The sequence below is a fragment of the Leptodactylus fuscus genome, chromosome 7, assembly GCF_031893055.1.
Source record: "Leptodactylus fuscus isolate aLepFus1 chromosome 7, aLepFus1.hap2, whole genome shotgun sequence".
Classification (NCBI taxonomy): Eukaryota; Metazoa; Chordata; class Amphibia; order Anura; family Leptodactylidae; genus Leptodactylus; species Leptodactylus fuscus.
The window spans coordinates 143048439-143062115 of NC_134271.1; the positions used below are offsets into that span (position 1 = coordinate 143048439).

The 13677-nt window shown below is 43.2% G+C and overlaps 1 protein-coding gene across 1 annotated transcript in view; it reads left to right on the forward strand.

Moving 5' to 3' along the window:
* LOC142214608 (cell adhesion molecule DSCAML1-like) overlaps nt 1-13677 on the forward strand; it is a 34636-nt gene that overhangs the window by 13099 nt on the left and 7860 nt on the right. The window contains exons 8-9 of the mRNA XM_075283547.1: nt 889-1167; nt 1311-1346. Coding sequence (XP_075139648.1) covers nt 889-1167; nt 1311-1346 — 315 coding nt within the window. The remainder of the gene's footprint in view (nt 1-888; nt 1168-1310; nt 1347-13677) is intronic.

Consider the following 13677-nt stretch of genomic DNA (forward strand, 5'->3'; position numbering starts at 1 on the left):
CACTGACCAGAGGAGACAAGATGGAGGGCCCATTCCTTGAGACCTATGTATTCTCCATTCTGTAAAATCAGTAAGGAAATCCTTGTCATGGGGGAACGTCCACATGACATATTGTAGATTCCAAAAAACAAATGGTTAATATCAGGATTTGTTGTACAGCTGGATTTAAAGGGAGACCATCCCCAGAACCAACATATCAGCCAGTAGGTAGACTAGGGTCACCTGAATACAATGGTGTTTCCCTCTTGTGAATCCACTCCCAAGATGTGGCTGTTTTTGTCATCATGCAAATGAGATCCTTTGGAGCTTCATGAGAGATATCATTGCACGGAATGGTAAGTGACCACACCCTTGTTACTCGAAAGAGCTAATTTTCATATTGACAAAATCAGTGATATCTCGTCATTGAAGGCAACAATTCACAAGGGGAACAGAACATTTTATACAGGTGACCCTAACCTATCTAACTGCGGTGCTGGGAACGATACTACTTATAGGGAGTCTATCATTAAGAAACTCAATCTTAAGTACAGTAGTCTTTATACAGTCTATTCCAGGCATATATTTAGTATCAAGATCTTACCAATAGTTTTGTCAAAAAATTAACTCCATGAGGCATAGGGGCGCTATCCCTGTACTCCAAGCACAGCCGCGTCATCACTTTGAACGCCTCTTGTGTGTTAGTCAATATGTCTTTATCTGTTTGACTCTTCCCCCTCTTGTCTTCATGGTTGTGTCACCTGCATCTTCTGACGTCCTGGGCGATCACGATCACAAGATGAGATTTTGATCGTGCTGGAGGTCAGAGTGTACTATAAGTACCAGATGGACATTACTCTGTATTTGCTTATCCTATAAATTCATTTCCATTGTTCCCTTCACCTACAGATCTGTTCTCCAGGCCAGAGATAAGACTGACCCCATCAAATGTTACAGAAGGTGACAACATGACCCTGACATGTGACACGAGGCTTAGTCCACAAAGACAGACCACAGAACTGCAGTTTGCTTTCTACAGAGATGGGCGGGAAGTCCGGGGATTTCTATCATCTAATAAATATGTTCTGTCTGCTAAGCTGGAGGATTCTGGGAATTATTCCTGTGCAGGGAAAACTGGAGACAACAGAGTGAGGAAAGTGAGCGAAGAGTTACATGTGCAGAGATACAGTGAGTATATACCTGTCCCCACCATATATCTCTGAGCTGACCTGATACTTCTATATACTGTACATAACCTCTGGTCTTCACAACATCTTCTTTACGACCAGCCATTTATTCCCATCTACTGCCTATGTCTTTTTCCCTTGTAGAAACCATCAGTAGACTTGTCCTCTATTGCTTCTATGGTACATCTCCTATTCCACCCAACTCTTACTGTTTACTGAACCCTATCCTAGCATTGCATCAGCCAATATTTTTGCAATTCCATGTGTCCTTATGCTAGGTTCACACCAGCGTTCGGGTCTCCTTTGTCAGGTTTCCGTCTTCTGCATGCAGAAGATGAAAACCTGTCATGCTGAGTCCGGCCGTGAGCGCCGGTGAGCGTTTTATGCTCTGCGTGGCGAAACCGTTTTTTTTTAAACCGTTTTTTTTTTACCCCTTACAATCTGGTTTCCGCGCTCTGCACTCTACTGAAACGGCTCTCACAAAAGTCTCCAATGATCTCCTGACGGCTAAATCCAATGGCGATTTCTCTCTTTTTATTCTTCTGGACCTCTCTGCAGCTTTTGACACTGTTGACCATCATCTCCTCCTCATTATGCTCCGCTCAGTCGGCCTCAATGACACTGCGCTCTCCTGGTTCTCCTCTTATCTCTCAGACTGCACTTTCAGTGTATCATTTGCGGGCTCTGTTTCCTCCCCTCTTCCCCTTGCTGTTGGGGTTCCTCAGGGCTCGGTCCTCAGCCCCCTGCTCTTTTCTCTCTACACAGCCCCCATTGGACAAACCATCGCCAGATTTGGCTTCAGGTACCATCTTTATGCTGACGACACCCAATTATACACATCTTCCCGTGACATCACCCCTGCACTCATACAGAATACCAGTGACTGTCTCTCTGCTGTCTCTAATATCATGTCCTCGCTCTATCTGAAACTAAATCTCTCTAAGACTGAACTACTACTGTTTCCACCATCTAACAGATCTGTGCCTGATATATCCATTGCAGTCTCAGGCCTTACTATAACTCCTAGGCAGCAGGCCCGCTGCCTCGGGGTCATGTTTGACGCAGACCTTTCCTTCACCCCTCATATTGAATCACTCGCACGTTCATGTCACCTCCACCTCAAAAATATCTCCAGAATACACCCTTTCCTCACCAGAGATACACTAAAGACACTTATTGTCTCTCTGATTCATTCTCGCCTTGACTACTGTAACTACTTACTAATCGGTCTTCCCCTCACTAAACTCTCCCCTCTACAATCTATTCTGAATGCAGCGGCCAGGCTCATCTACCAGGCTAGACGCTACAGCGATGCCTCCGGTCTGTGCCAGTCGCTACATTGGTTGCCCATTCAATATAGAATAAAATATAAAGTTATCCCCCTCATCCACAAGGCTCTCCATAATGCTGCACCTCCCTACATTTCCTCCCTCATCTCTGTCTACCGCCCAACCCGTGTTCTCCGCTCACTCAATGACCTAACACTTACATCCTCTATTATCAGAACCTCCCACGCTCGTATACAAGACTTCTCCCGAGCTGCACCACTTCTCTGGAATGCTCTACCCCGGACAATCAGATTAACTCCCAATTTCTACAGTTTCAAACGCAAACTAAAGACGCATCTTTTCAGACAGGCCTATCACAATTCCTAATGCAAACCCTTATTGATGCCTTTTCAGCCTAACATATTTGTCCATGCTCTATCCACATGTTAAAGGACACTACTAGTGACGGCCCATAAAGCTTTGTTTGTGTAATGGCTGTAACCTCTATTACAAAATTGTCTGACCCCTGTATAAGCAATGCCGCCCCTCCTACCTCTTGTGTCATCCCCTCTACCTCATAGATTGTAAGCTCTTGTGAGCAGGGCCCTCAGTCCCATTGTGTGAAATGACGTTCTTTGTTTTGTATCTGTCTGTATCTGAACCCTACAAATTGTACAGTGCTGCGGAATATGTTGGCGCTATATAAATAAAATTTATTATTATTATTTATAAACCGGACACAGAGTACTGCATGTCCAACTCTGTGTCCGGTTAAAAAAAAAAAGGTTTCGCCGTGGAGAGCATAAAACGCTCACCAGCGCTCACAGCCGGACAAATTAATGGGATTGAAACATTCTGGCAGGTTTCCGTCTCCTGCCCTGTTTTATGCAGGAAATGGAAACCTGCAGAACGGAGTCCCGGGCGCAGATGTGAACGAGCCCTTATTTGTACTAGTGTCAGTCTTGTGATCTCAGTAATTTTATGGTAGTTCTCTGGCCAGTGTTTAAAAGGGATTGGGGTGGTTAAAAAGAGTGAAAAGTGTGTGAGAGCTGTATATGGGAGAAGGAAGAAGAGAAGGACTGATATGGATGGTGTGTACTGGTGGGAAAGATGGAGGGGAAGTCTGCAGGAAGACAATGGCTAAGATGGTAAGTGATAGTGCAGCTCTATGATGCCATGTGTAGTAGCTTGTTGTTTTTGTTCTAGATTTACCTGGTGTTCTTCCATTGCTTGCTTCTCTCATGCCCTGTCTAAGTACCACGTATAAGTGCACTTAGATTAAGATGACTTTTGCATTACAAATGCCTCTCTGCATTGGAGATGCTTCCCCCATAAGCTGTATCTACTTTTATAGGGAACAATCTGTGGCACATGAGGAGACCGAGCTACAGGAGGCAGGCGGCCGCCATAGCCGCTGGGTGTCTACTGCTTTACACAGTAGACAACCAGCTCTAATGTACCCGATCGGTCCCCGGACCGATCGGAGGCATTTTACCCTGGCGGCGCATGGGAGTCGCCATTTTGCCAGTGATCGCTGGCGCCTGGAGCAAGCTCCATGACAGCCAGGAGCCTTGTAAAGGCTCCTCGGACGGTCTGCAGCCTCTTTCTTTTGGAGGCTGGTCTATGCAGCCTGCAAAAGAAATGATGATTTTTTGCAATGCATTGCAATGCATTAACATTGTAATGCATTGCATTAGTGATCAGACCCCATGGGGTTCAAGACCCTTAGGGGGTCTAATAAATGCAAAAAAAAAATTAAAAGTAAAAAAATATATAATTTTTTTTAAAAAAGTATTAAAAATTCAAATCACCCCCCATTCGCTAGAACACATATAAAAGTAGATAAATACTGTGAAACACATACATGTTAGTTATCCCTGTGTCTGAAATCGCCCGCTCTACAAATCTATAAAAATATTTTTCCTGTACGGTAAACGCCGTAGCGGGAAAAATAGTCAAAAGTGCCAAACCGACGTTTTTTCACTGTTATGATTCTAATAAAAATTTGAATAAAAAGTGATCAATGCAATAGCATTTCCCGAAAATGGTAGAACTAAAAAGTACACCCGGCCCCGCAAAAAAAGACGCCCTATACATCCCCGTACACTGAAGTATAAAAAAGTTACGGCTATCAGAATATGGCGACTTTTAGAAAAAAAAATAACACAGTTTTGGATTTTTTTTAAGGGGTTAAAATGTAAATAAAACCATATAAATTTGGTATCCCCGGAATCTTAATGAAACACAGAATACAGGGGACATGTCGTTTTGGCTGCACAGTGAACGCCGTAAAACCGAAGCCCGTAAGAAAGTCGCAGAAATGAATTTTTTCTTCAAATTCACACCATTCTGAATGTTTTTCCAGTTTCCCAGTACATTATACAGAATAATTAATGGCGGCATCATGAAGAAAAATTTGTCCCGCAAAGATTAAGACCTCATATGGCTCTGGGAGCGGAGAAATAAAAAAGTTATGGGGTTTAGAAAGAGGGGAGTCAAAAACGAAAATCAAAAAATGCCATCGGCGGGAAGGGGTTAAGAGTCCGGAGCCTTTTAGTAATGCTGGGGAGTCTTGTGTCTGTTGAGAAATCAATTAAGACTGGCCTAAGAATATATCAGCTACAGGGACGTTACTACAGGAGTAGCAGCAGTAACAGCTGCCACAGAGCCCGGGACATTAGGGGCCCGGCGACAGCCTCTACCGCTACGTTTTTTTTCGTTTTTTTACTAGGCCGTTATCAGCTAGAATTACTCCAGACAGTAATGGGCCCTATTTACTTACCGATCCTCGCAGGGTCGAGGTTTTCGGCATCGGTCGGTTGGGGGGCCCCGTGTGAAAAGTTTGCCAGGGGGCCCCGCCATTCCTAGTTACACCACTGATCAGCTATAGTCGTCTATATTATGGCTGCCAAATCTTAACAGTTGAGAATTTGTCTTCATGTTCAGAATAAAACCCTCACCTGATTTCATCCCACCAAGGTCTGTATATCTAGTATCAGTTGTTTTACACTCCGTGCCTGTCCTTAAAAGTCCGTTCCTAAATATGTCCGACTTTTCAAGCGGACAGCAAAACCCGACATGTAGGTTTTTTCTGTCCGTTTGAAAAGTCGGACATCTTTAGGAACAGACTTTTAAGGACAGGCATGGAGTGTAAAACAAAGCACCCGATCGCCATTAAAATAAATGCAGAATGTCACGGACACAGCTAGTGTCCGCTGCTAATATCCGTGAAAGATTTTTCACGGACATTAGCAGCGGACACTACCTGTCGGACATCGACGGTAGTGTGAACGTTCCCTAAGTCAATATCAGCTGGACATGGAGCCGGAGATATCAGAACATCTGTCTGCTTGTCTTGGAGTCACCACCACTAGACACACATGTATGAGGATAAAGAAAATAAACTTGTTATACAGTCTCATTTATTTTTTCGTTTCAGATGGAGACCGGAATTATGCGCTGATAAATAATATACGGCTGATAATATCTGGACTGATAGTTATTATGGGTATTATTATTCTGTACCATCATCTAAAGAGAGACGTCAGCCAATCCGAAGAATCCGAGGAATGAATTGGAGAATGTTGTCAGAAGTCCAATAATTTTCCATAATTCCAGAGGCAATTACTCTGTAATCCCAAACATAGATGTTACTGATCCTGAGCCCTAAGTGGTAAAATGAACCTGTCAGATAAATGATGGCTAATAAACCATATACAGCACAATGTACTGTAGGTGTAAATATATGTTTTCTATCACAAGTGCCCAAACATGTCAAGTCCTCTCCTCATTGACTTGTACAGGGGTAATAAAATTTACATTAAAAACAAAAATGTACACAATTTAATGTATAAATGTTTCCAAATAACTAGAAATCTTACTGATCACATTGTAAGGCTACATTCACATAAGGGCAGCATGGTGGCTCAGTGGCTAGCCTTGCAGCGCTGGACTCCTAGGTTCAAATCCTGCCAAGGGCAACACCTGCAAGGAGTTTATATGTTCTCCCTGTGTTTGTGTAGATTTCCTCCGGGTACTCTGATTTCCTCCCACACACCAAAGACATATTGATAGGGAATGTAGATTGTGAGCCCTATATGGGACAGTGACTGACGATATCTGTAAAAGCGCTGCGGAATATGATGGTGCTATATAAGTAAGCATAATAAATAAATTTACATGACAGTGAAATGGGGGCTGTTCTCATTTGTGTCGTGTGTATCTCGCCTTACTTCATTCCAGCCACCCATAGGGATCACATCACATATAATTCGATAACAACAAAAACATTACAAACCTATAATACAATTCACTGACTTATGCTAAATTGTTCTCTGGGATGAAAGCAAGAATACTATAATCGGTACTGGCGGTCAGGAACACATCTGCCCGTATTCAGATCAGCTGCTGGCAAGATACAGATGGAAATTTTTTTAACCAAAACAAAAGCTATGGAAAAGAATTGGATAAGTCAAGTTGCCAATGTCTGTAGTAGTTTATTTACAACTATGTTATCAACGGCACATGAGATGGACACATCAGACAGTGATATCCTGATGTGTTCCAGAAACATCCAGCAGTGATACCCATCATTGTGTGCACTGATGATTTCCTAACTATAGATGAGCGAATAGTGTTCGATCGAGTAGGTGTTCGATCGAATACTACGGTATTCGAAATACTCGTACTCGATCGAACACTACTTGCTGTTTGAAGTTTAAGGTTCGATGCAGAACCAGCGTTGATTGGCAGAATGCTATACATTCTGCCAATCAACGCTGGTTCTTCTCTTACCTTTAGAAGTCTTCTCCGTGCAGCGTCCCCCCGGCGTCTTCCGGCTGGAATTCACTCTGCCTAGGCATCCGGCCTAGGCAGAGCCGACTGCGCAAGCGCAGGCATGCCCTCGCATGCGCAGTCGGCTCTGCTCAGGTGTCGGGCCGGGCAGAGCCGACTGCACATGCGCAGTCGGCTCTGCCTAGGCCCCGATGCCTAGGCAGAGTGAATTTCAGCCGGAAGACGCCACGGGGGCGCTGCGCCGGGAGAAGACTTCAAGGAGAATCCAGCCTGACCGTCACTCGTGGACTTGTTAAGTATAATTTTATCGAATTTTGCATACCCCTGAAATGAGCATATCCCCCCCATAGACTATAATGGGGTTCGAAATCCGTTCGAACAGTCGAACAGTGTGCGGCTGTTCGAATCGGATTTCGAACCTCGGACATTTTAGTGTTCGCTCATCTCGATTCCTAACCCTTACGTGACGCATATATATTTCTTACTTTTGTGTTTTTATTATTTACTCCCTTTCCAAAACTCTCATTTTCCCCTTTTCCCAATTTTTTTTTACTGTTTTTTTTTTCCTCAAAAACCAAAAAATTCCCATTGAAGTTATATACATTACACTACTACCTATTTGAGCAAGTTTTCGTTGCATAAATGTTTCTGAATTAAAAAATGTTATAATTCAGAGTGACAAAGAACAGGATAATGTAGCAGTAACATTGTGAGTAGTAGCCGCCGGGCAAGAAGTAGTAGCTACTACAAATACCAGACTACAAATGACTTAGACAGAATATTATGAACAAAGCAGAAGAGACTGTGGAGAATATGGCTCACTCATCATCTCAGTCACAGCAGGATGATGATGACAGTGACACCATGACTTTAAGCCAGAGTTAAGAAACTTCATCACATTCCTCCTCCTCTGCACCCCTACCATAGCTAAATATCTACATAGTAGCTTTTCTATTCCGTCATTTTCACTGACTCCTAGTGAAGCATCCTGTTTGTTACCAGCATTTACCAGCAGTAAATACTGTGTTAAAGTGAAAAAAAAAAAAGGTGTGTAGATAAGAATCCTAGGATCCCTCAGAGTGTCATAGATGACTTAATAATCCAATTTACGCTTTTTGGTCTGAACCCAAACTGAACTTTTGGTCCAAAAAGTGAATATAAAACTAACTTTGAAAAGTTTGGCAATCTGTAATCCCTGAACAGACTAGAAAATACCAAAAAGTTTGTTATAAAGCAAATAAAAACTGACCTTTTGGAGCAAAGTTAAGTTGAGTGTAGCAGACTTTATTGTTTTTAGTAAGATCTATGGCAGAGGCTGAAAAATAATATAAATAAACATAAAAAAACTAAAACCAACATTCAGTATCATTGGATCAAAACTAGTTGGACTAGGTGCAATAGATGCATGACATGACGTATATAGTAATATATGTATATGACATATGTATATATGTCATATATGCATAGCTTCGTCAGGGGGCTGCACGCGCAAAACGCAAGTATGTGCTGCAGGTGGAGGTCACGGTGTTTCTATGTGTAAGTTTGTGGACCATATGTGGTCCACTATTTATGTATATTACTGGTATCTTTATGACTATCTGCACACTTAGGCAGGTGATATGGTTTAAAACCATGGATTGATGGGTACTTTATATGGAATCTATAATTATGATATATTATGCTATATGAATTTATGTCTACTTATGGTCCTAACACTAATACCTGTATACATCAAATGAGTGTATTTTATATATACTTGTGGTGTGCAGTGGCATAACTAGGAATGGCGGGGCCCCGTGGTGAACTTTTGACATGGACCCCCCGGACCGACGCCAAAGATCCCGACCAACCCGCCCCCCCTGCATTCCTGCGCCATCTATTATGCCCCATAGTGGCCCCTGCACAAAGTATTATGCCCCCTAGTGACCCCTACACATAGTATTATGCCCCCTAGTGGCCCCTGCACACAGTTTATGCCCGATAGTGGCCCCTGCACACAGTATTATGCCCCATAGTGGCCCCTGCACACACTATTATGCCCCATAGTGCCCGCTGCACACAGTATTATGCCCCATAGTGGCCCCTGCAAAGACTATTATGCCCCATAGTGGCCCCTGCACACAGTATAATGTCCCATAGTGGCCCCTGCACACAGTATTATGCCCCATAGTGGCCCCTGCACACAGTATTATCTCCCATAGTGGCCCCTGCACACAGTATTATGCCCCATAGTGGCCCCTGCACACAGTATTACGCCCCATAGTGGCCCCTGCACACAGTATTATGCCCCATAGTGGCCCCTGCACACAGTTTATGCCCCATAGTGGCCCCTGCACACAGTATTATGCCCCATAGTGACCCCTACACATAGTATTATGCCCCCTAGTGGCCCCTGCACACAGTTTATGCCCGATAGTGGCCCCTGCACACAGTATTATGCCCCATAGTGGCCCCTGCACACACTATTATGCCCCATAGTGCCCGCTGCACACAGTATTATGCCCCATAGTGGCCCCTGCACACAGTATTATCTCCCATAGTGGCCCCTGCACACAGTATTATGCCCCATAGTGGCCCCTGCACACAGTATTACGCCCCATAGCGGCCCCTGCACACAGTATTATGCCCCATAGTGGCCCCTGCACACAGTTTATGCCCCATAGTGGCCCCTGCACACAGTATTATGTCCCATAGTGACCCCTACAAATAGTATTATGCCCCCTAGTGGCCCCTGCACACAGTTTATGCCCGATAGTGGCCCCTGCACACAGTATTATGCCCCATAGTGGCCCCTGCACACAGTATTATGCCCCATAGTGGCCCCTGCACACACTATTATGCCCCATAGTGCCCGCTGCACACAGTATTATGCCCCATAGTGGCCCCTGCAAAGACTATTATGCCCCATAGTGGCCCCTGCACACAGTATTATGTCCCATAGTGGCCCCTGCACACAGTATTATGTCCCATAGTGGCCACTGCACACACTATTTTGCCCCATAATGGCCCCTGCACACAGTATTATGCCCCATAGTGGCCCCTGAACACAGTATTATGTCCCATAGTGGCCCCTACACACAGTATTATGTCCCATAGTGGCTCCAGTACACAGTATTATGCCCCATAGTGGCCCCTGCACACAGTATTATGTCCCATAGTGGCCCCTGCACACACTATTATGCCCCATAGTGCCAGCTGCACACAGAATTATGCCCCATAGTGGTCCCTGCAAAGACTATTATGGCCTTGACATTACTCCTGTCCTCCTGCTATGCTAGCTCCATCATACTAGATCACACCCACCCCGTGCTTTAGCCTGAAATTCTACCTCTACACCATATAGATCATTTCTGAGGAAGGTCTAAGGACCGAAACGTCAAATAAGATTGCGGATCTAGTTCATTATAAGCATTCTTTTGCAATGTGTCAATGGCGTTAACAATTTTTGTATAAATAAAACACTATTCTTTTCACGAATCCAAATAGTGTGTGCAACAAATTTATTCCTTACTGATACTAAGGGGTCAAAGGATCATTTTTGTTAGCACCACATAAGACAAAAATAGTGTGCGGTACCACTGATTTTTTCCAGTGTAGAAGCACAGTGACCTTGCCTCTTGAATTTTTTAAGATTTTGACTTTTTGTAATTAATAAAGTTTGTGATATCTTAGATAGAAAAAAAAAAAAAAAAACTTTGTGCAGAAGTACCGAGTATTTCAATTCCTTGGGATCTTAGGATACCCTTGTCTGTGAGACTCTGTACATGTGTGTAATATGTTTATATTGTTAAAACATGTATACAACTCAATATTCATTCTTTACCTGTATAACATGGAATTGTATGGTGTACTATGTTATTACATACCACAAGACTAAGACGTGTAACAAACGATGTGAAAAAAATATTCTGTTGCCCTTAGGTAAATGCAGATATATATATCCTATTAATATTATAAATGTGAAAGTTTGTGAGTTTGTGGGTTTGTGGGTTTGGATGTTTGCATGTTCGGATGTTTGTTCCTCAATCACGGAAAAACCGCTCCACCGATTTGGCTGAAATTTTCCACAAACATAGTTAATACACCCGATTAAACAATAGGCTACTTTTTGTCACAATAGCGCACATACGTTTGTGCCAGGACCCCCACAAAACCCAAACTCACACCACCATCTCTGCAATCTCACACACTTTGGACCATAGCAAGCCACAAAATTATTCTTTATTCTTATTCTTATTCTTTATTCTTATGGTAGAGTTGGAAGGGACCTCAAGGGCCATCGGGTCCAACCCCCTGCGAGTGCAGGTTTTCCTAAATCATCCCAGCTATATGTTTATCCAGATTCCGCTTGAAGATTTCCATTGATGGAGCGCCCACCACCTCCCGTGGCAGCCTATTCCACTCTCTCACTACCCTCACTGTCAGAAAGTCTTTCCTAATGTCTAATCTGTATCTCTTTCCCTTTAGTTTCATCCCATTGCTTCTTATACTTCCTTGTGCTAATGAGAATAGGGTAGATCCCTCTGCACTGTGACTACCTTTCAGATATTTGTAGACTGCTATTAAATCTCCCCTCAGCCTTCTCTTCTGCAAACTAAACAATCCCAGTTCTTTTAGCCGCTCCTCATAGGACATGGTTTGCAGACCTTCCACCATTTTGGTTGCTCTTCTCTGGACTTGCTCCAATATATCGATGTCTTTCTTGAATTGAGGCGCCCAGAACTGTACACAGTATTCCAGGTGTGGTCTGACCAGGGAAGAGTACAGCGGAATAATGACCTCTCTTGATCTAGATTCAATGCTTGTCTTAATACATCCCAGAATTTTATTAGCCTTTTTTGCAGCAGCACCGCACTGTTGGCTCATGTTGAATTTGTGATCTACTATTATGCCCAAGTCCTTTTCCCCTATGCTATCACTTAGTTCTATTCCTCCCATACTATATATGTTTTTTACATTTCTGTTACCCAGATGTAGAACTTTGCATTTGTCCCTGTTAAATACCATTTTGTTCGCCTCCGCCCATTGTTCCAGTGTGTCTAAGTCCTTTTGAATACACTCTCTCTCCTCTCTAGTGTTGGCTATTCCTCCTATCTTCGTATCATCTGCAAATTTTATGAGTTCCCCAATAATTCCATCGTCCAGATCATTTATAAAGATATTAAAAAGTACTGGACCCAGAACAGAGCCCTGCGGCACCCCGCTTTTGACTTTCTTCCAGTTCGATGTGTAGCCATTTAGTATTACTCGTTGTGCCCGATCATTAAGCCAGTTGTGAATCCACCTAACTGATTTTTTGTCAAAGCCATACTTAATCATTTTTTCAATAAGAAGGTTATGTGATACTTTATCAAATGCCTTACTGAAGTCAAGATATACTATGTCCACGGCATTCCCTTGGTCCAACCATTCAGTGATTTTGTTGTAGAAGGAAATCAGGTTAGTCTGACAAGATTTATTGGTCATAAAGCCGTGCTGGCTCTGGTTAATTAATGCCTTCCCATCCAGGTACTGAAGTAAATGTTCCTTGACAATTTGCTCAAAGATTTTTCCTGCTATCGAGGTCAGACTTACCGGCCTGTAATTTCCTGGATCGTCCCTTTTCCCCTTTTTGTAGATGGGGACAACATTTGCCCTTTTCCAATCTAAAGGGACCACTCCTGTTTTCCATGACTTACCGAAGATTATAGCAAGGGGTTCTGTTATTTCCTCTGCTATCTCTTTCAGGACTCTAGGGTGTAAATCATCTGGTCCTGGGGACTTGGTTTCCTGTAACTTGGCTAAGTGCTCTCTTACCAGACCTTCGCTTATAGTCAGCTTGGAGTCCTCCTTCCCCTCATCTCCATCACCATTAATGTTGATATTTCCATTAGATTCTTGGGAGAAGATGGATACAAAATATGAATTTAGTAGCTCCACCTGCTGTTCCACCATGTTAACTGTTTCTCCTTTGTCATTCTTCAGGACTCCAATGGTCCCCTTCACTTTTCTTTTGCTTTTAACATATCCCCAAAATCCTTTTACCTTACTCTTTGCCTCTTTTGCAAGCTTCAATTCGTGTTCAGCCTTAGCTCCTTTGATGCTTTTCTTGCAGAGTCTGCAGACTGCTGTGTACTCTTCCTTAGGTATAGTTCCCATCTTCCACTTTTTGTATGTTTCCTTTTTCCTTTTTAGCAGGTTATGTAATTTTTTGGTCATCCATCTTGATATTTTTAGGTGCTTCCCATTTTTCTTCCTTCTAGGTATTGTTAGTTCCTGTGCTTTAATGATTTCCCTACGGAAGATTTCCCACCCTTCATGTGCATTTTTGTGCTTAAGAATTTTGCACCATGGAATTCTGCTAACCCTTGCCTTCAGGCTCTTGAAGTCTGCCCTGCTAAAGTCGAGCCTTGACGTCTGTGTCTTCTCAGGTCTTCTTCTTGCAACCCCAAACTCAAGTATAGCATGAT